Genomic DNA, 23,169 nt, shown 5'->3' with positions numbered 1-23,169 from the left:
TCATTGGAACGAAGTGGAGTGCAGAACAAAGATTGATTTTCGATTTGTTCATTATTTACCTATTGTCGTAAGTCCACTTTCTCAAGATTGCGGGAAGGAAAGAATAATTTCAATTTGTTTATTATGTCGGAAGTCCATTTTCTCGAGATTGCAATTCCTATCGAAACGGAAAGTAAAGAATAAGTAAGTAACAAGGGACAGAAATAAAATAAATTAAAAAATAAAATGGTGAAAAGAAATTGAAACATCTTGTGTGGTACAAAAAAAATCTGGACAAATGGCCCTCTTTCTAACTCTTGTTTATTTATTTTTCTAGTTTTTCAATCATAATCAGCTCCACGTATCAATGAAAAAAATTATTATTTTTATTAATTGAAATTAATAAAATTTAAATTATATTTATTTTTAAATTCCCGAACAATATTAATTATTCACATTAAAATTCGATTAAATAAATTAGTGTTTCTCAACAAGGTTAGATATATTTCTTTTCTCCCCATCCCGTCTCTATCTCTTTCCCAAATTTAGGGTTTGATCAGCAACATGGATGTTGAGGCAGCGGAGATCCAAGACTGGGAGATGCTTCCGTCGAACCGGGCTTCTGACTCGGAACCGTTAGCTACGGACGGTTCAGCCGAAAACACGAACGGTGTCGATGAAGTTGGATCTGAGACGATCGGTGTGATTCAACCCAATTACTTCTCTCTAGACTCTCAAATCAGGTATATGAGTACCTTTACTGGTGCGGATGGAAGCGAGGAGGACTCTGAAAAATCGGATAATCCGAGTTGGATTGATCCCGGTTCTGAAAACAACGAGTTAACCATGAATACTTGTCGCGAATTCTGGTCGGATTCCGGCAGTGAAGTTGAGGGTAAAAATGAATTGGTTTTTGAAGAGATGAAAAGTGAAAATGTTGATGAATTTTTGCCGGATTCTATGAAATTTGGTGCTGATGCTGGACAAAATAGGCATCTACAAGAGGTTTCTGTTGAAGAAAATCAGGATAATGGAAATTTTGAAGGCGAACATAATGGAAATGTTGAAGGTGAACAGAGGGATGCAGGGGACCAAAAGAAGAACCTAGTGTGTTGGTGGAAGGTGCCAATACAACTTGTCAAGTATTGTGCTGCTTTTAGAGTTAGCCCTGTGTGGACATTTTCTGTTGCTGCTGCTATGGCTCTTGTTCTTTTGGGTCGTAGATTGTATAAGATGAAGAAAAAGACCAAGCCATTGGAGCTCAAAGTAACTGTGGATCACAAGAAAGTTTCTCAGTTCACCAGCCGTGCTGCACGTCTTAACGAAGCATTCTCTATTGTGAAGCGGGTTCCTCTGATTCGCCCACAGTTGCCAGCCGCTGGAGACACAATGTGGCCTGTAATGAGTTTGAGATAGGCTGTAATATTTCTCCATTTGATATATTGTGTTGCTTCTGCGCTTGTATAATCTACTATGTTTACTACTGTTGTTTGATATCAAACCTATGTATATTCACTGGCCACAGAAATTGCATAATTAATTGCTTATGCTTCTTTAAAAAGAAACAAAGAGATCAAAGCTGCTGTTTGATCTCAAAGGTGGATTTGCTTGTGCCTTAGATCTGGTAAAATTTCCCAATTCCTATTCCAAGATTTGATTTTTATGGGGTTCAACATGTTTTGATTGCTGAATACATTACACATTTTGAAATGTTGGATTCAAAATTTTATCTTTTATAGAATTTTTAAGTACTTTGCACACACATATATATATATATATATATATATATATATATATATATATATATATTTCTGTGTTGAAAATGTCGAGGTGGTTACCATGAGATCTTAAGATCAAATTCCGGCAGAGAAAAAAACACTAGTTGGTTTCTTCCAATATGTCCTATCTTTGGTGTACAGTTACTTTTTACTTCTTGTCGGAGGTGACACGTATCTCGTGGAAAAGAAAAGGAGACAACAAAATAGCAAATGTACAAAACAAGTGTAACAATAGATATTAACACACTGAAGAAAAAGAAATTACGTGATACATAAATTAAACTACTTTTTGAGACAAGTAACAGTTCTATTCAATAAAAACTCAGCCACCCTAGAAAAAGGTGCTAAGTTGGAAACTTTACAAGCATCAAATAAATTAAACTACTACAAGTACGACAACACTCAGATCTACATATCTTCCTATCTAAGGTCATGTCCTCAATCAACTGAAGTTGTGTCATGTCTTGTCTAATCGCCTCTCCAGTTTTTCTTAGGCCTACCTCTACCTTTCCTAACTCTTGCTACTGGTAATCTATCACATCTCCTTATCGGTACATCCTCACACTTCCTCTTCACATATTCGAATCATCTCACTCTTGCTTTCCTCATTTTGTCCACTTCGAAAGTAATACCACATAAATCAGGATGAGGAACTACTTCAATTTCTTTCCATTATTGATGGATCTTGAAACCATCAACATATCACTTGTAAATTGAAGTTTTACCAATTTGAAAAGTTGTTGGAACTAAGGTATAGTGGAAGTTAAATTGTTTTTTCGATTATAATTCAGAAGATAATTAAAGTTGGCATTATTCAAATCTGTCTAAACTTCATCGTTGAATAGGAAAAAGAGTTATTTTTTTCTTCTATCAGGGGATAATTGTTTTGCAGTTACGTCTGTTTGAAATACTTGAAACAGCCTATCTACCTTCCAAGGTAGGGGTACGGTCGACTACAGTCCGCAGACCCCACTTGTGGGATTACACTGAGTATGTTGTTGTTGTATCGTAGATTATTCTTTCACAGTGTAATCGTTATGTTATCTGTAGTCCTTTCTTTGTTTTTGGCTAGCTCAGCGAACTTAGCATATTTCATTTCTCTCAGGTTGACCTCGATATCATCTTACTATTTCTCTGCTGCCATCTTTTAAACGTATTCTATCTCTCTCTAAATAATCTAGTAACAGCCAGATCCCAGGATTATTAGTGTTGTAGCCTGCAATTTCTCAGATAAGGCATGATTCCTTTGGAATGGAGAGTGTGATCTCATATTAGTTGATCTATAAACGAATTCTCTTTTTTCTTTTTGATTGACTATTCTACTTCACGGAGGACCAGTGTCCAAAGACCTGCCAGACTGCTGATCTCGCTTAAGCACTCGACGTCACCAATAGTAATAAGAAGGGGCAGGGATAAGGATCACTCACGTCACAGGATGTAAGTTTCTTCCTTTTTTTTCCTCAGGCATATGAGATGCGTAATGCAGGTGCCGTTATCCACAGTCATGGAATGAAATCCTGCCTTGTAACGATGCTCAATCCACTAGCAAAAGAATTTTGGGTAAAATATGTTACAAACTTTTGTGAAGTTAACACGATCTTGGTATGATGCCAATATATCCTTTTGAGTCATCAAGACAAAAGAAAAGGGGACTTGGTAGTGCTGAGCTCCAGACATTCAATACAGTCCGACGTCCGTATAATGCTGACTAATGATATTTTGGCTTTTTATTTGGGAGTATAAGTTTTCTTTCAAATAAAGATACTTGTGCTTTTCTTAACATTATACGAAGTTTAATCCTAAAGTATCTTCCCTTTGCCTGCAGGCTGGAACTGTATAGGCCAGACTTCTCTATATATTTGTTTATGTAGTTACTTCATGTAGCCAACCCAACTAGTTTGGAATTGAGGCATATTTGATTGATCTCTTGATATAAATTGCATTTGAAACTTTCTTTTTTACCAATGTATAGAGTTGCTATTGTCTCTATTTCCTCTAACCTAGTTCCCCTAGCTCAATTGATAAAATTTTAAAATATCTAATTCTGCATTGTAAATTATTGAAACCTATTGTCCTTTTTTATATCATTCACTATTCATTGCTGCTTTAATTGACAGATCACTCATATGGAAATGACAAAAGGATTTCAAGGGCATGGTTACATGATGAACTTGTGGTTCCTATCATCGAGAACACTGCATATGAAAGAGAACTCACAGAATCTCTTACTGAAGCTGTATGCCTCTCCCTCTTCTAAAAGTCACACCCTTCCTTTGTGTATCTGCACTTGTTTATGTTTTGAATTCTGCTTTAACTAGTTTTTAGATGCTTTTTCTGGAATTTTTACAAGTATGCCAACTTCATTCCTGTTATCTTTCAGTCTGAGTGCTACCACTACCTCTTTGATGCTGCAATTAAACTTCATCAGTTAGGAATTGACTGGACAACGCCACTCATACTCCCATTCAGAATGCAAAAGCAGGTACACTTGCACCAAATGGCAGCATAAAGCCATCAAGGGTAAGCACTTGAACAGTTTAGATTATTCTCTTAACAGAACTTTTAGGTGTAACTGTTACAAATGTGAAAAGTTGATGAGAAATTCAAATCTGTATTGACTAAGGTTGTGCCGGGCTAGGAATGACATCCAACCTCCTTGGAGCTGCTGAATAAGTTCCACCAAATGGCCCCCACAAGTGTTACCCGCAATCTAGTCATTTTGTCTTGTTTTCCTTGGCGTGTTTATTGACAAGTTAAAAGTGCCCACCTTTGGCATCAGGTGTTAAATCAAAAAGACTATCACTGTATTTCTTCCTGGTGATGATGCTGATTTTTACAGGAATATTTTGTGCTTCAATTGCCACATATGCCTACTTTTCTTTTCTTATTGGACCGGTGGTTCACTCATGGATTTCATGTTAGATAACATTCTACACCCATTACAATTTACATCAGTACTACCTATTTGAATTTTCTAATAGCAAAATAGAAATTATTTTCATAAAACTACTTAGCATATTATGTCTCGACCTTTGCAAAAGTAATCATACATACTTCTATTCAGGTGCAATAAGACCTGGAAAATGGTGTTGCTGGTGCTGTGCATATCCCGTCTGATGATGCTGGGAAAGTGGAGGTAATTGCGTCTTTGGTCGCTAGTGATGAGGCAATTCTTCAAGCTGACCGCTAGCCTTGAAAGAGTTACAGGTGAGGACAGTGGTGATGAAATTTCACCTACGCCCCTCAAATAGATATAAATGTTATACGGTTTCATCCAGTAGTTACTTACAATTCATGCTTTACTTCATAATCTAATAATTAGGGACATATTTGGCATACTGGGTTTCAGAACAATGAATTAGAGGGACTTGTTTTTGATGATGTACCTGCAGCTCTTGAGAAATGGACTGCTTTAGGCATGAGGTTACTTTCATCTTTCCCTTGTTTTTGTACACTGCATTTCTCATTTTACTAAACTCTAGTTCACTAGTTGTATCCATATTTTGTTGCAAATGAAAACAATTATGATCGTCGAAACTATAGCTCTATTTCTTCTTGAAAGGCTTCAGCATCCTATGTGGTTTAAATGCTTTCTTTTTCTTCTTCTTCATTATCATAAAGAGGTAATGCTGAAGTCTAAAAGCTCCATCTACTGGTCAGATTAACTAGTTTTTTCTCTCAAGTGTACATATACTCAAGCAGCGGCAGATTCGCACAGAGGCTTTTGTTTGTTCACACAAAACACGGAGACCTGACAAAATATCTCTATGGATTTTTCTATACAACAGTGGGGTAAATTTCTACCTTTCACTTTTCAGTGGGTTTTCATATTTTGCTCTTTTTTATGATTTGAAGTAATTCATCTTTCTTCTCCTGTTGTAGCAACAAGAGAGAAACAAAAAAACTTGTGCAGAAATTACAGTGTCGTTGGGGGTAGATAATCCATCAGAGATTTTGTTTGTGACAGATGTCTATCAAGAAGCGACAGCTGCAAAGGCAGCAGGTAACGTCCAGCTCATTTTGTATGAAAACAACTCTCTATATGATATTGCTAGGTTTCTCACTCTTCAATGAAACCAAATACTAGCTGAAAAAGTAGCTTGGTATTTAAGTGGAGGAAGAAAGAGGGATGTGTGCATTATCTACCGAGTTTCAAACCATGTGATGCCAATGCCTTGGGGGATTTCTGGTTATTAAAAATAAGAGTAGCTTGGCCAACCACTGTGTTGCCAATTTTGGATGTTAGAACTTCCATTTTTTGGTGTGATTCCTCCTCTCAATCCCAACTAGTAGCTCATCTAGACAAATTTGTGCGGCCGGAGCCTGTGGGATGTTTCTTATACTAAAAGCTATGCATATGCTTCACTGACATTGTTACCTTTTCTACTACTCCAGGTTTGGAAGTGATAATCTCTATCAGACCAGGAAACGGACCCCTTCCAGATAAACACGCTTTTAGGACATTTTCGGAGATCTAAAGATGGAATGTGTCATTTTGTAATCATTTTCCATGTATGGTGTTACATTAACATAATAAAAAGAAAGTTGGGAGTTGATCGATTGTTTCTTTAGTTAAAAAAGTAGAGCCAATTGAGTCTCATACTGCAGCTCTCTTCTTCTTTCTGTGTGCTGCGACTTAGGATTAGTGTCAACTAGTCTGCTTTTTCTGGGCTGTAGTGAGATGTTATTAATTTTATCGTATGAGAACAATTCCTGGAGTTTGAGGCAGTTTGCATGTTTTCTATTCATCCAATCTATAAATGGAAACCGGCGAAAAAGTAGTGAACACTTTGTTGAGACGATAGCTCCTGTATTTATTTTATTTCTCTACTAACATGGTCTTGATTGATTTCTCGAATAGCCTGTATGTTTTGGCATGTCAGACGACTCTTAAGAAGTCGTGTTTTATACATGTTTCAAGTCACTGAAATGGAGTTAATGCAGGGTAAGGGATTGATTTTCAATTAGTTTATAGTAGGTCACCCCATTTATTTATTGTCAAAGCTACTTTTTCGAGATTGGAAAGAAATGAATAAGAAAGCAGAGGAATCCTATGGTATATTAACAAGCGACAGAAATAAAATAAATAGAAATTGCAACATTTTGTGTGGTACAAAAAATATGATCTTTTTCTAACTATTATTATCCTTTCATTTTTATTTTTTCAATCATAATTAGCTCCACTTATCAATGAATTTTTTTTTGGTTAAAGTGAAATGATTTAAAATTATATTAGTTTTTTTTAATATTTTGATTTTCCACAAATATTGATATTCGTATTGAAGTAAATCAATAAATGTTTGTAGAGTTGAATGTATTTCTTTTCTCCCCCACCCCGTATCTCTCTTTCTCTTCCCTAATTTAGGGTTTGATCAGCACCATGGATGTTGAGGCAGCCGAGTTCCAAGACTGGGAGATTCTTCCCTCGAACGGGGCTTCTGACTCGGAACCGTTAACTCCGGCTGATTCAGTCGGAAACACGAACGGTGTCGATGAAGTTGGATCCGAGACAGGCGGTGTGATTCAATCCAATTACTTCTCTCTAGACTCTCAAAGCAGGTATATGAGTACTTTTACTGGTGCGGATGGAAGCGAGGAGGACTCTGAAGAATCGGAGAATCCAAGTTGGATTGATCCCGGATCTGAAAACAATAAGTTTACCATCAAGACTTGTCGTGAATTCTGGTCGGATTCCAGCAGTGAACTCTCGGAAACACGAAAATTCAGTGAATTCGAGGGTAAAAATGAATTGGGTTTTGAAGGAATTGAAGAGATAAAAAGTGAAAATGGTAAAAGTTTGGAAGAATTTTGGCCGGATTCTGTGAAATTTGATGACTTTGAAGCTGGACAAAATAGTCATCTACAAGATGGTTCAGATGGTTCTGCTGAAGAAAAGGAGGACGGTGAAAAGAAGATTGAAGTAGAAGAGAGGGACCAAAAGAGGAGCCTAGTGTGGTGGAAGTTGCCAATACAACTTGTCAAGTATTGTGCTGCTTTTAGAGTTAGTCCTCTGTGGACATTTCCTGTTGCTGCTGCTGTCATGGCTTTTGTTATTTTGGGTCGTAGGTTGTATAAGATGAAGAAAAAGACCAAGGGATTGCAGCTGAAAGTAACTGTGGATGACAAAAATGTATCTCAGTTCACAAGCCGTGCAGCACGCCTTAATGAAGCATTCTCTATTGTGAAGCGGGTTCCTGTGATTCGGCCACAGCTGCCTGCTGCTGGAGACACACTGTGGCCTCTAATGACTTTGAGATAGGCTGTAATATTTCCCCATTTGATATGTTGTGTTGCTTCTGCGCTTGTATAATCTCTATGTTTACTGCTCTTGTTTGATCTCAAACCTATGTATATTCACTTGCCAAAGAAATTGCATAACTAATTGCTTATGCTGTTTGATCTCAAAGGTGGTTTGATTTGTGCCTTATATCTGGTAAAATTTCCCAATTCCTATTCCAAGATTTGATTTTTATGGGGTTCAACATGTTTTGATTGCTGAATACATTACACATTTTGAAATGTTGGATTCAAAATTTTATCTTTATTGAGTTTTTAAGTACTTTGCACATATATATATATCTATATTTCTGTGTTGAAAATGTGAAGGTCCTAAACCATGAGGTCTTAGGATCAAATTTCAGCGGACAAAAAAACACTAGTTGATTTCTTCTGATATGTCCTATCCTTGGTATAAAGTTACTTTGTACATGTTGTTGTTGGGAGGTGACACGTATCCCGTGGAATATGTATCGGGGGGGTTATGTGGCATACCCTTCTTCTTTTTTTTTTAAAAAAGAGAATGTTATATAAATTACCCAAGTGTAATTTTACAAGTAGGGTCTGGAGAGGATAGAGTGGACATAGACCTTTCCTCTACCTTTGCGGGTAGAGATGTTTCTGATAGACTCTTCACTGAAAAGAGATGTAACCCACGTACGAAAGTAAGAATGAAAAAGAGACAACAAAATAACAAATATACTAAACAAGTGTAACAACAATATTACCAGACCGGAGATAAAGAAACTACATGATACATAAAGTATACTACTAGAACTACAACACTCGATTATCTACTAATCTTCTACCCTAATCCTTAACCTACATATCTTCCTATCTAAGGTCATGTCCTCAATCAACTGAAGTTGTATCATGTCCTGTCTAATCACCTCTCCCGTTATTCTTTGACCTACCTTACCTCTCCTAACTCCTTCTACGGCCTATCTATCACATCTCCTCATTGGTACATCCTCGCACTTCCTCTTCTCATATTCGAACTATCTAACACTTGCTTTCCTCATTTTGTCCGCTATGAAGGTAATGCCACATAAATCAGGATGGGGAAATACTTCAATTTCTTTCCATTATTGATTGATCTTGGAACCATCAACATATCACTTGTAAATTGAAGTCTTACCTATTTGAAAAGTGTTGGAACTAAGGTATAGTGGAAGTTGAATTGTTGTTTTTGGTTATAATTCAGAAGATAATTAAAGTTGGCAGTATTCTCAGCTGTCTAAATTTCATAGTTGAATCGGAAACAAAGCTTTTTTCTTCTATCGGGGGATAATTGTTTTGCAGGTCATGTCTATTTGAAATACTGGAAACAGCCTATCAGACCGCTGATGGGATTACATTGGGTATGTTGTTGTATTGTAGATTGTTCTTTAACAGTGTAATTGTAATGTTATCTGTAGTCCTTTCCTTTTTTTTTTTTGGCTAGCTCAACAAACTTAGCATATTTCATTTCTCTAAGGTTGACCTCGGTATCATCTTACTATTTCTCTGCTGCCATCTTTTTAATTTATTCTCTCTCTCTAAATAATCTAGTAACAGCCAGGATCAAGGATTATTAGTGTTGTAGCCTGCAATTTCTCAGATAAAGCATGATCCTTTGGAATGGAGAGTGTGATCTCATATTAGTTGATCTATAAACGAATTTTCTTTTTTCTTTTTGATTGACTATTCTACTTCACGGAGGACCAGTGCCCAAAGACTTGCCAGACCGCTGATCTCGCTTAAGCACTCGACGTCAGCAATAGCAATAAGAAGGGGCAGGTATAAGGATCACTCATGTCACAGGCTGTAAGTTTCTTCCTTTTTTTTCCTCAGGCATATGAGATGCGTAATGCAGGTGCCGTTATCCACAGTCATGGAATGAAATCCTGCCTTGTAACGATGCTCAATCCACTAGCAAAAGAATTTTGGGTAAAATATGCTACAAACTTTTGTGAAGTTAACACGATCTTGGTATGATGCCAATATATCCTTTTGAGTCATCAAGACAAAAGAAAAGGGGACTTGGTAGTGCTGAGCTCCAGACATTCAATACAGTCCGACGTCCGTATAATGCTGACTAATGATATTTTGGCTTTTTATTTGGGAGTATAAGTTTTCTTTCAAATAAAGATACTTGTGCTTTTCTTAACATTATACGAAGTTTAATCCTAAAGTATCTTCCCTTTGCCTGCAGGCTGGAACTGTATAGGCCAGACTTCTCTATATATTTGTTTATGTAGTTACTTCATGTAGCCAACCCAACTAGTTTGGAATTGAGGCATAATTGATTGATCTCTTGATATAATTTGCAGTTGAAACTTTCTTTTTTACCATTGTGTAGAGTTGCTAATTTGCTATTGTCTCTATATCCTCCTAATTCCCCTACCTCAATTAATAATATTTTATAGATTTAATTCTGCATTGTAAATTACTGAAACCTGTTGTCATTTTTTATCTCATTCACTATTCATTGCTGCTTTAATTGACAGATCACTCATATGGAATTAAAAGGAATTCAAGGGCATGGTTACTATGAAGAACTTGTGGTTCCTATCATTGAGAACACTGCATATGAAAGCATATGAAAGAGAACTCACAGAATCTCTTACTGAAGCTGTATGCCTCTCCCTCTTCTAAAAGTCACACTCTTCCTTTGTGTATCTGCACTTGTTTATGTTTTGAGTTCTGCTTCAACTTAGTTTTTAGATGCTTTTACTGGAAATTTTATAAGTATGTCAACTTTGTTCCTGTTTTTGTTTGGCTATGATCACCAAAACATCATGACTAACAGTTTCCCATTTGCAAATTAACAAAATACATGTATCGCTATCACTCATTCAATTTCCCAGTATTATCATCACAAAATCTGGTCACAGTCTCTGGTTCCTCCACTGCTGAATTTTTTAAGTAGTTGTAACAGTACATGGAAGAAAGTAGTCCGATTGGTTTAATAAAATATTTGTAAAGCATTGATTGCAGTAGATATCCTGCCCCTATTAGAAGATGAAAATTTATAGAATAGTTATTCTCATTTATACAGCAGTTCTAACAAGATATGGAAGAAAATGGATTAGGTTCCTTTTTACATTTTTATTTTGGGTTCAGTTTCCAAAAACGGGTAGGCCAGTAAGGGAATGACTCTTACAAGTTATGTCAACCTATTAAGATCGGCTGCAGAACATACTCTACCTTAAAAGATAGGAAAATGTCATAGATTCCTTTTTCTTCCCTTATTTGGAAGCTAACGGTGGATAAGCAGTGGGAACACTTTCAGCATGATGATGCTTGTACTTTCCACTAGATTAGTCTTTTATCTGCTCTAAAAATATTTTTTTTTTGGATTACATACTATTATATCTGTATGACTGGTAACTGAAGTGTAAATTGATCTTGTTTTGGCAAGAAAATATAAACTAAACTAATTGCATGGGTAAGGAGATGTTTACCTTGCACGGAGAGCTCGGACCTACTAGCTCTTCCCTTGAGGTGCTACCCACCACTTCAGGTTAGTAAGAGCAATCTTGATCTAGTTTCAAATTCCTTGTCTTCCATGGAAACTCTAGATGTTCTCTTTATTAGCTTCAGTGTAATGTGTATCTATAGGTCAACCAGCTTTCTGCCTTAAACATTGATCTGGCACTGTGCTTTCATATCCTTGCCATACAGGTTGGTTACTACCCAACAAAAAATGGTTTTCGTAATAATTTTGTTTTTTGAATTGAAGTGCTATCATTTGTAGCAAAGAGGATTAGTCCATGCCCATGATAATCCTACTTTTGAAGTTCCAAACATAGTTCAAGATTATGCTACTCAGCTCTCTTAATTACAACAAAATGGTCCGGGGTTCACTACATAAGTCTAGAAATAAACAATTAGCCCATATAACATACAAAAATACACTAGGCACATCTGAAGCTAGGAACCAAGAAAAACATCATCCGCCTCCTCTCTGTCTTTCGTGGATGAGTGGGGAGTTATGCAGGAGAAGTTCTTGATCATCACTAACGTAGAAAAACAAAGCACCTTCAGCTGTATATATGGTTTTCCTTCTGGTTATAAAAAAAATGGTTTTCTTTAAATGATAAAAGCTACTGGCATTAGTGTAACCAGGACATTCCACACAAAAATGCTCATCACTAAATACAGTTCTATTATTATTCACTGCGTCGTGTGACCAAATTCGACTAGCCCGGGATTTAAGAGTAAATTGATAGGTTATATTTTAAACATAGAGTACGATAGAGAAGTCTTGCCGGTAGGTTGACAGTTATCTTAAGAGTAGTCAAACTATGATGAATCCTACGAACGGATATAGAAAGCTGCCCCCAACCAATTTAGAATTGACGTGTAGCTCATTTTAGTGTTATTTATATTAGCTTAATTGTTGCAAGGAATTTATCTATCATTCAAGGATAGGGGTCCAGACTTTTGCAATGGAAAAACGGAAAAAGTTTAGGTGCGCACAAACCAGGACACGACCATTATCATAAAAGAGGGGACAAAAGCCATTTTATTCTAAAAGAGTCATCTGCATATTCTGAAGACTAAGGGGTTGTTTGGTTGGGAACAAGTTATTCCGGGATTAATTATCCTGGAATAAGTTATTCCACCATGTATATGGGATAATCCATCACTAAGGTATAGATGGTAGGATAAATAATTCTAGGACTGCCTAATACCTCCAACCAAATGCAGGATGAAATAGTCCTGCATTTTATCCCTTGGATTATTATACCTTATACCTCACACCAAACGACTCCTAATTGTATAACAAGGTTAGGTAGCCAATAATATCCTCTGACCATCTCCTAAATTTAAACACTTCCAATTATGCTGCCCTAATGATTAAGATGATATTTTGATACTGCAATTCATGTGAGGCTTGATATATCTACCTAAACAAGGTCTTTTTCATGCATATTTGGATACGTCTGATTTTGGTTTGACAAGCATGTAAAAAGATTTCCATTATTTTCTTGCGAGACAGATTTGATTGATGCCTGATGCCATTAGCTACCCTTAAAATAAGATATTACTGAAAATTTTCAATCTTTATCTATTGATGATTGTATCCTTTGAGTGTCATATCTCTATGAAAGTATTGAACTTTTTTCCATGTTGAACAGATCAAAGTTTACCCAAAAACAATGGCTATGCTGATCCGCAACCATGGTATATATGTATGGGGAGATTCTTGGATCAGCGCTAAAACACAGGTTCGTGTCATGAATTATATCAGTTCAGTACCTCTAATCATGTTTACTAACTACTACTACCTTTTTCTGGCATATTTCCCTTTTAGTCTGTTCCAAAACAAATGTCTTCTACATTTAGAAACAATTCAACTTTAAAATTTCCATTTTATCCTTAATGAGATTATTAATAGCACACAAATGTCTAAGTCTTGCTTTAGATCATAAGTTTCAAAAATCTTCCTTTTTTTTAAACTCCGTGCCCAGTCAAATAGTACCCACAGTAACTGGGATGAAAGGAGTAATAGTTATGTTGCTTCTAGTGTATCTCGTTGCACCCTACTTCACAAAATTCATTGACTGAGTTAACACTACCCTTATTTTTTGTTTGTTTGGTGGTGGAGGTGATATGTTTGGGTAGAAGATTTTAGAACTAATAAAATTAACTTGTGTTAGTAAGTTAAGGATGACCTCTGAAGGAGTTTTTAGATAACTTATGAAGAAGTTTCTATGCACATCTTATTAACTATTTAAGAATGTACATATGGAAACAGTCTTCAGATCAATACGTTTATGTGTCTGAGATTTATGTTTCATTTGGCACTCTTCTAATTGACTTGTTATCTTCTAGTCTGAGTGCTACCACTACCTCTTTGATGCTGCAATTAAACTTCATCAATTAGGAATTGACTGGATAACGCCAACTCATACTCCCATTCAGATTGCAAAAGCAGGTACACTTGCTCTAAATGGCAGCATAAAGCCATCAAGGGTAAGCACCTAAACAGTTTAGACTATTCTCTTACTTTCTTGAAATCTGAAGATTTACGTTTGTGTGCCTTTGGTGTTTCCATTGAGTTCTTATTGTTGTCTGCATTGTGATATTCAATACTTTCTTGCAGCGGTGCATCATTTTGGATATTGAAGGAACCACTACCCCAATATCATTTGTTACTGATGTTCTGTTCCCTTATGCACATAATAATGTGGGAAGACATTTGGATGCAACATGACTCAGCAGAAACTCAACAGGATATTAATTTATTATGTGCTCAAGTAAGTAAACTTACTGAGAGAATAGCTTTGTGCAAAAAGGTCTTCAAAAGAGTTGAGCCTTTTTCTTGGAAAAAATTGTGGTAAGATGTTATTATGTTGTGGTGGTGGTTTACATGTGTGTTTTGGAGAACATTAGAAGGTTAACAGAACTTTTGGGTGTAACTGTTACAAATGCGAAAAGTTGATGAGAAATTCAAATCTGTATAGACTAAAGGTTGTGCCAGGCTAGGAATGACATCCAACCTCCTTGGAGCTGCTGAATAAGTTCCACCAAATGGCCCCCACAAGTGTTACCCACAATCTAGTCATTTTGTCTTGTTTTTCTTGGCGTGTTTATTGACGAGTTAAAAGTGTCCACCTTTGGCATTTAATGCATCAGGTATTAAATCAAAAAGACTATCACTACATTTCTTCCTGGTAATGCTGATTTTTATAGCAATTACCACATTTGCCTGCTTTTCTTTTCTTATTGGACCGGTTTTTCGTGTTGTCTCATGGATTTCATGTTAGATAACATTATACACCCGTTACAATTTACATCAGTACTAACTAATTGAATTTTCTAATAGCAAGATAGAAATTCTTTTCATAACACTAATTAGCATGTTATGTCTTGATCTTTGCACACTTAATCATACATACTTATATTCAGAATTTTATCGTTTGAGCTATGTTTACAATGCCTTCTTTTTCTCTGAAAACAGTGTTAAGTTGTGCTTGAAAGGACATTAAGAATGGCAAATATATCAGATAGGGGTCATTTTGTTTTTTAATTGCTGAGAAGAAAAGAGGGGGGGGGGGGGGGGGGGGGGGGGTAAGTGAGCGCTGGCATGTGAGGTTGGAGAAGTGGAATCCTGATCCTCTCCTTACTAGGACATCATTTGGAGTTCCTCACAAAAAAAAATCTGCTTTTAGATTTAAAAAGTATATAGTAGTACGAATACTTTGTGCTGCTTTTTTAAAATCTTGCCTCCTTTGTGATGCTGGGAAACGGTGTTGCTGGTGCTGTGTGTATCCCCGTCTGATGATGCTGGGAAAATGGAGGTAATTGCGTCTTTGGTCGCAATGTTGAGGCAATGATTAAAGCTGACTGCAAGATAGTAGCCTTGGAGTTACAGATGAAGACAGTGGTGATATATTTGCCAGCGTGGTGCATGGTTTAAATGCTTTTTTTTAGATTGGCACAGTGGCTTTTGTTTGGTCACACAAAACACAGAGACCTGGGAATATATCTCTTATGGATTTTTCGATACAACAGTGGGTTTTCATATTTTGGTCCTTTTTGTCATTTGAAGTAATTCATCTTTCTCTTGTTGTAGCAACAAGAGAGAAACAAAAAGTTATGCAGAAATTACAGCGTCGTTGGGGACTAAGATAGTCCATCAGAGATTTTGTTTGTGACCGATGTCTATCAAGAAGCGACAGCTGCAAAGACAACAGGTAACATCCTGCTCATTTTGTTTGAAAAACAACTCTATATGTGAGATTGCTCGCTTTCTCGGTGATAATATCTATCAGACCATGGAATGGACCTCTTCCATATTAATCACGGGTTCAGGACAGTCCCGATCATTTTTCGGAGATCTAAAGATGGAATGTGTCATTCTGTAAACAGTTTCCATGTATGGTGTATAACATTAACATTAACATAAAAGAAAGTTGTGAGTTGATCGATCGTTTCTCTACTGAAAAAAAAAAAAGTATGAGCCAATTGAGTCTCATACTGCAGCTGCTCTTGTTATACTGGGCCTATTGATTTTTAATTTGTGTATTGTAATTAGAGCTATCAAAATTGGCTAAGCCCGACTCAATCATAAAGGGCTAGTGAGTTAAATGAGTTAGGACGGGCTGATCATTTTAACTAAAGGGTCTATAAAATAGCAGTTCAATCCAGTCATAAGCAGGCTATGAGTTGGGACGGGTCGACCCTTCAATCAAAAGATGGATAACATTGACCTCTTAAAAAAACTATCGAACATTAATGAACATTACACCAATACGTTCAAAATTCGCATGTTGATGAGTTGCACACGCTTTAGTGGAATACTTACAAGCAAGATACAACGGTCAATAATCATAGAATTCATTAGAATAACATACATTACATGATTATTTTTTTCATAAACTGGACAAGAAAGGAAAAACGAAAAATTAGGCATAAACACAAAAGTAAAAGATGTCAAAGATTAATAGTTATAATAATTTCAATTGTCTGGTTGCTGAAGATTTGACAAGATAAATCACTACTTAAAATATATATATGTATAATAAATATTTGTAAAATTCACAACCTACGGATTGGACTAAAAAGCCTCGTTCGTAAATGGACTAAAAAATTTTAGTTCAATTTCACTTAATTCAAGAGTTGAATTGGATTGGCCTCACAGGCTAATCCCATTTTGACAACTCTAATTGTAATTCACCCCATTATTTACCTATTGTCAAAGATCAGCGGTTATTCCTTTATGGAGATTGCAATCCCTATCTAGACGAGAAGGAATGAATAAGAAAGCAAAGGAATCCTATGATAGTAACAACTAACAAGGACAGAAATAAAAAAACTAAAAAATAATAAGGTGAAAAGAAATTGCAACATCCTGTGTGGTACAAATGAGAGTCTTTTTCTAACTATTATCCTTTCATTTTTTTCTCAATGTAGTTTTTTCAATCATGATCAACTCCACTTATTATTTCCCCATCTCCCCTCTCATTCTGCAACAGCTGGTCAGTTATAAGTCAACAGACAGACAGGACCTTATCAATGAAAAAAAATATTATTATTTTTTCTTTTAAAAGAAATGATTTAAGTTATATAAATACAGTTGTAAAATCTTTTTTACATTTTAAATTGAATTTTGATACGTGATAGCAGATTAATTATCTTTTTTAAATAATATCGCAAGTAATGTTTCTCAAGAGAGTTGCATGTATTTACCAAGTAATAAATGACATATTGTGTAAATATGTTTATATACTTGCCTATTGATTACTTTTTTAGTCATATGTGATATACTTTCGTTTTCAAATATGTCTCAAAAAAGATTACCAATTTACATATATTTAAATCTAATTTAATTTTAACTTAGAAGACGATTTATAAATGTTTACAACTTATTTTAGGCACAAATTTTATACTATTTTTTTTTTTTATGATTAGAGAGTGGAGGAGTACCTTCATTTCTTTCCATTATTAATGGATCTTGGAATGATCAAAATATCACATTAAAGAATTCACTTATTATAGTTTTAACGGGTCAGAGATAAATATAACTTTAAAAATGATTATAAGAATATATTTGTTTAAAAAGTATAATACAAATATAACCATTTTTCACTCCGAGTATATATATATATAGGATCTAGAAAGGTACATAAGAAGGGTGTGTGAAAAAGGTTTAGGATCCCAAGAAAATGACATAGTGAAAATCTTTTGGAACACTAAAAATGAAAGAAAAAAAATCTAAGCAAAAGTGGGGGCCATTATGTCTATAATTGAGACTTTATGGCTGAATGTGAATCAAACATCCAATCATTTTAGGAAAAAGAATTCTCCTAATATCTTTATGATTTGATTAGTCAATCTTAGGAATAACTCTGCGAACCTTACTGAAACACTCCACAAATTGAGGGGGTCTAATCTCATCATTTTTATCGGATGCTAAAAATGTTGTTAATATGATTCAGAAACGAATAACTACTTCATGAGAGATAGAAGTATTGTGTGGAGACATTTGGAAGCTTTCAAGCAAGTTCAATCATGTCGAATTTGTATATATTTTCAGATATTTGAATACAATCGCTGATAGTTTAGCTAGATTTTTTATATTTTTATTGAACAAAATCTCTTGGGAGAAGTTTTTCCCTAGTTGGATCATACATGTTGCTAAAAATATGTTTAAACTATGTCCTTTTCTTTGTTTCTTTTGGTTTTCTGCTCAGTGTTCTATATTTATATTGAAGCTCGATAAAATTTGAATTCGCGTTGAAAAGTCTTATATTGGGGGGAGGGGGAGGGGGAGGGGGAGGGTTAAAACTCTCTCTAACAAAGATGACTCCGTATTCAAAGAAATTCAAATCTGATTTCTCTAATTTAAGATAAAAATGTATTTACTACTCCACTACGAATTTGGTTGAAGCACAAGTAATTATAATTCAATTTCTTTGGCCAGTGAATACAACTAACTCATTGACTTGCTTATCTCTTTCTCTCTCTTTTTTAGTTTTATGTTTGGTGTTCAAAACTCACTAGCTCGATTAATTCGAATGTTGTTATCACAAGTTTCTTCATTTTCCAAACCTCATAATCAAGTTACAAACTTAATATTTTTTTTAATCTATTTAATTATATCGGTGGATGGAGAAAGGAAATTTGAACCTTCCATCTCATGAGTGAAAGGAAGAGAATTCACCAAGTGAGTTAATCCTCAATTCTGATAAGACCTTTATTCACTACAATGGTGAAGTTATAAAGCTATTTTCCATCACATTAAAGTAAGTAAACTTTACTCACTACAACAGTAAAGTCATTGAACTATACCCGTAATAACAAAGATACTTATTCATCAAGGTGACTTTACTGTTAGATTAAATTGAATGAAATTTAATCATGTAATAAAAAGATAATTATATGATTTTACTATTATAGTGAATTTGGTTACATTAAAAAATAAATTAGTGGATAGAGTTGAATTCATCACTCCCCTACCCACTATTTTTTCTTCTATTCTTATTAAATGTATTATCGTGTCTTTAACCCTCTAACTCCCCAAAATCCTACATTCTTGAAGCATATATATATATAGTGCATAATGACTTTGATTAGTGAATCCAAGTATCTTAATCCATTAAAATATTTATACTCCTAGAATCATTAACACTTTTTTCTTAGTGTATATGTGCATATATGCTGATAAGATAATGCAGAATATGAATTTGATCCTACCATTACACACTTTTTTATTGTAATAATTCACTTATCACTTATTCCCACTGTTTTTATATATATTGGCAAAAAGAACACGAATTTGATCCCTCCACCAGTACTAGCATATATTTAAGCTCTCCTTTTTTCATATATTTTAAAGTTGAAACTTAAAATTTTGTGTTTTTATGATCAGACGACACTAGTTGTTATTATTCCAAATACATTCTCTATATTCTTAAATGACGACACCCTTCTCTCTAATAAAAGTCATAAAAACACCACAAAAAGATTGAATCTTTTTTCATAAAAACTTGTGTTAAAAAAAAAATAAGCTCAACTGCTGAAGTGTTAGTTTTGGTTCACTTGGAACTTTAACTCAAAATTTAATTTCTGAATCGGCGTTTTCATATAAGTGATGGTTGAAACTCAACTTTTGTTAGGTGCTTGGACCGCGACCCTGGGTCAGGTGGACTATTTTAGTCTACCGCTAAAGACACTTCTTCAGACTATAATTGGGAGATGAAATCATAAATTTGCTTGTCGTTACAAAAGGAATCCTTTGGGTACGAAAGATGAAAAACTAAAAGTACTAAAAAAAATTGAAAATGAAGAAGAAATAGAATGAAATAAAAGTTGTTTATTTCTGTTTTGTTTTGAATCTGTTTCTGAAACAATGGATGAAGGGAGATCAAATTATACAATTGAAACAAAGTCTCAAAGCAGCAGCAGAAATCACAGAATCGTCAATTTCATTATAAGCAGAAAAAATCAGCAGGTCAAGACGAAGACCCTGAAACTCTGGGAGAACTCACCGGAAACAGAGGCAAAAGCTGTGGCTCAGAGTCTCTCGGGGTTCTCCTTGGTGAAGGATGCAAATAAAACTTCTTCTCAGCAATAGCTTTATCTTCTTCAGACAGATTGGTTAATGGCGAAGATTTATTAAATGGGTCTTCATTCAATGGAGTAACAGGGCTTAAAGCAAGTGAAGGGAAATCGAGAATACTAGGCGACAAAATCTCCGGTTTGTTCCTAGGAGAAAAACTGGAATTCTGAGTATGAATTCCAGGAATCAAAGGGCTAATCATGAACCCATTTTTCAAACTGTTTCTCCTTTCGTAGAGCTTGAATCCTGGTTTTTTGGGTGCAGTTCGAATTGGGGGAATTGTACTTTTTGCTGAATTTGAATTTGAAGATGAAGATGGATCTGAACCAGATGCTTGTTTAGCAGTTTCAGATGATCCAGTAAGCATTTGAACAACTTGTTTGAAGGAAGAAGTATCAGCTTGAACAAAAGTTGTTGGGTATGGGTTAGTTGTTTCAGATCTAGAAATTGTTTTTGGGGTCAGCGGTGGAGTTGAATTTTGGATAACTGATCCATTGCTGTTGCTTGTTGGACTTGTTCCATTGCTTCTTGTAGAGTTTATGGAAGATAGGTTCTCTCTATCTTGAATTCTTGAAGTGATTTCCATTTGTATCTCAAATGAATTAACAACAAGAAGAAGAAGAAGAAGAAGAGGAGAAAGCAAAAGCTGTAAGAGTGAAAAACAAGGCTAATGGTGAGAAAGAATAGAAGGATTACAAGTAATTTTGCTTTTGTTTGTGGACTTTTGTGTTGTTGTATTTGTGAAAGTGCACTTGTCTGAGCCTTCAAGTCTTTCCTTTTTCTCTTTTTAGACTAATTTCCTCTCCTCACCAACAAAAAGTCTCTCTCTCTCTTGTTATATTTGCTTTTATGGTGAGAGTGGGTAATCAACGAGGTTTATCGTGGAATGAATAAAAAAAAAAAAAATACGAGCGCTTCATCATATTTTTGGAAATTTTTAAATTTTATAGTCAAACATGTTTTTCAGAGTGAATTTCAAAGCTAAACACGTATTTTGAGTTTGAATTTTTTTTTGGTATAATATTCGAGGCTCTGAAGCAGGTAATAGACATTAATATTGGTTTAGAGTACAATATATAGATTAATGAGAATTTAATAACTTTTTTAAAAATTTTGTATATATACATAAAAAGAAATCTATTAAATATTTCAACTATTAATTAATTTGAGATTGTTATAAAAATTTATTCGGAATGTGTAACTTGCAAAAGAGAATAAGGTAAGAGTGGGAATTGGTTGATTGGGCAGAAAGAAAATGCAACCCACAAAGGTCAATTTAGATAAGAAAAAAAAGGGTGGGGTGGAGTGTATTGGTGGAATTTAGAGCGTCAGCATCAAAAGTGGCCAAAGAGTGGGAATTTCAATTTCAAAGCATATTGAGCTGTACATTGACTTCAGAGCCCTGACCTCTGGCCCCCTTCTTCTACTGTCAACTAGTCACTTGCATACACTACACTTTGTATTGTCTGAATCACCTTCCTAAAATTTTAACTTAAGCAAAAGTAATAAGGTTATAACATTTATGAATGATGTCTATCTTAACTAAGCAAAATTAGCAAGGCATTCACATAAATTTGCAGAGCCAGCATAATATTTTATTTATATATAATAAATGTTGAATTTTTTTAATTTTCATGTGTTTACTATTTTATATTTTAAATCAAATTTTGATTCCGTCACTAGTCTCAATCCAAACCATTTTGAAAAGTCTCAAAATACTATATGGACGTATAGGAAAGTCTCAAATCAAAGAACGGGATTCAAATATTAAAAAATAAAAGTTAGAATGTTATAATACTTGATGGTTCGATTGAATTCGAAGTGTCTATACATTTTCATAAAGAAAAAAAAATTAGAAATAAAAAAGAGGTAAGTTGTGAGAAACACCGTCCGTGACTTCTTCACTTTGAGCGCTTTTGTTGTTTTTCTTCCTTCAAATCATTGAGAGAAGGCATTTATTTTCATTATTGACCCTACCATTTTTTTAAAACTTTTTTTTCTCACTTGATTTATTCAACAATTTTTTTTTATATATATGTAAAACCTTGTATTAAACTCATTTACATGAGCTTCACCAAACATTACTAGTTCTAAACTTGGGATTAAAATAAGATAAGTGTTTGGCATGACGGAAAAATGTTTTTCATAAAAACTAGTAGCTTTTTAACTTATTTTCTGGTGTTTGGTAAGTAAACGAAAATTATTGTTCTAAAAATATTTATATACAATTTAGAAAATAGTATGGAGTAAAAATGGGGGTACAGATATGTTGGAGGATAGGGAGGAGTGTGATGCCACTTATGAAGCTCGTTTGTACTATTTTTATCAAAGAAATCATTTTTCAGGGGAGGGGGGGGGGAAGGAAATTCTTTTTTGCAATCTAATTGAGAGAAAATATTTTTTAAAACATTTTTCCAATTGAACATAAAAAATTTGAAAAATGCTTTATAAAAAATATTTTCCTTTGTAGCAAACACACCCTAATTGTTAAAGGAATATGATAGTTGTAACTCATAAGTATATTATATTGGAATGGATACATATAATTTATATTACCAACTTGATTAATTTTAGATTGAAGTATATATAGTTAATGGATTGAAAATCATAAATTGTATTTGCCATTATTTTTTAAAAATGTATACCAATTCATTTATTTATTTTTTATTTTCTACTCGGTGTTTGATATTTATATTAGGATAAGATTAAATTTAAATTCACATATTGTATGGTCCATTTTTAAGATCGACGTCTATACCGAGAGTTTTTTCATTCACAAAAACTTGAACACGAAACTTTTTTTAAGAGTAAAAAAATCTTAATCATCCTACCACAGGACACGTTGAAACGTTGATTTTTACTTTGTGGGGGTGGGGGGGAACAAAGCAAATGCTTCTTTCTTTAGAAATTACTTGGCCTACCAAATGAATGGCCGTTGAATAGTAGCAAAAGATATATTGGTCCCAAAGTGTCAACAATCAATGTTGCCAAACAAGTTCAGTCAACCACTTAACGGATAGGATATGTTAAAATATGAAGAGAGAAAATATTGCATTAAACACAAAGCAATTACAATAATTG

General features: G+C 34.6%; 3 protein-coding genes and 2 pseudogenes across 3 annotated transcripts; 4 read left to right on the top strand and 1 right to left on the bottom strand.

Annotated features, from left to right (window-relative positions):
• The first annotated feature begins 464 nt into the window (after nt 1-464).
• LOC129892531 (uncharacterized) lies at nt 465-1,526 on the top strand. Its single transcript, XM_055968118.1, has one exon. It carries the CDS (start codon nt 544-546, stop codon nt 1,393-1,395), a length of 852 nt encoding a protein of 283 aa, XP_055824093.1. The 5' UTR covers nt 465-543; the 3' UTR covers nt 1,396-1,526.
• Nucleotides 1,527-4,577: 3,051 nt separating this feature from the next.
• On the top strand, nt 4,578-6,926 carry LOC129891824 (probable bifunctional methylthioribulose-1-phosphate dehydratase/enolase-phosphatase E1 1; annotated as a pseudogene).
• Nucleotides 6,927-7,031: 105 nt separating this feature from the next.
• On the top strand, nt 7,032-8,163 carry LOC129892529 (uncharacterized). Its single transcript, XM_055968116.1, has one exon. The coding sequence runs from the start codon at nt 7,138-7,140 to the stop codon at nt 8,014-8,016; it is 879 nt and encodes a 292-aa protein (XP_055824091.1). The 5' UTR covers nt 7,032-7,137; the 3' UTR covers nt 8,017-8,163.
• A 902-nt stretch (nt 8,164-9,065) lies between these two features.
• On the top strand, nt 9,066-14,750 carry LOC129891823 (probable bifunctional methylthioribulose-1-phosphate dehydratase/enolase-phosphatase E1; annotated as a pseudogene).
• Nucleotides 14,751-19,822: 5,072 nt separating this feature from the next.
• On the bottom strand, nt 19,823-20,932 carry LOC129892530 (VQ motif-containing protein 4-like). Its single transcript, XM_055968117.1, has one exon. It carries the CDS (start codon nt 20,672-20,674, stop codon nt 19,982-19,984), a length of 693 nt encoding a protein of 230 aa, XP_055824092.1. The 5' UTR covers nt 20,675-20,932; the 3' UTR covers nt 19,823-19,981.
• Between the last annotated feature and the right edge of the window lie 2,237 nt (nt 20,933-23,169).

This window comes from Solanum dulcamara, chromosome 6 (genome assembly GCF_947179165.1).
Source record: "Solanum dulcamara chromosome 6, daSolDulc1.2, whole genome shotgun sequence".
NCBI classification, from domain to species: domain Eukaryota; kingdom Viridiplantae; phylum Streptophyta; class Magnoliopsida; order Solanales; family Solanaceae; genus Solanum; species Solanum dulcamara.
This window is presented reverse-complemented; position numbering and strand designations above follow the sequence as displayed.

Coding starts and splice junctions, on each gene's coding strand:
- LOC129892531 (XM_055968118.1), top strand. CDS start 544: ATGGATGTTGAGGCAGCGGAGATCCAAGACTGGGAGATGCTTCCGTCG.
- LOC129892529 (XM_055968116.1), top strand. CDS start 7,138: ATGGATGTTGAGGCAGCCGAGTTCCAAGACTGGGAGATTCTTCCCTCG.
- LOC129892530 (XM_055968117.1), bottom strand. CDS start 20,674: ATGGAAATCACTTCAAGAATTCAAGATAGAGAGAACCTATCTTCCATA.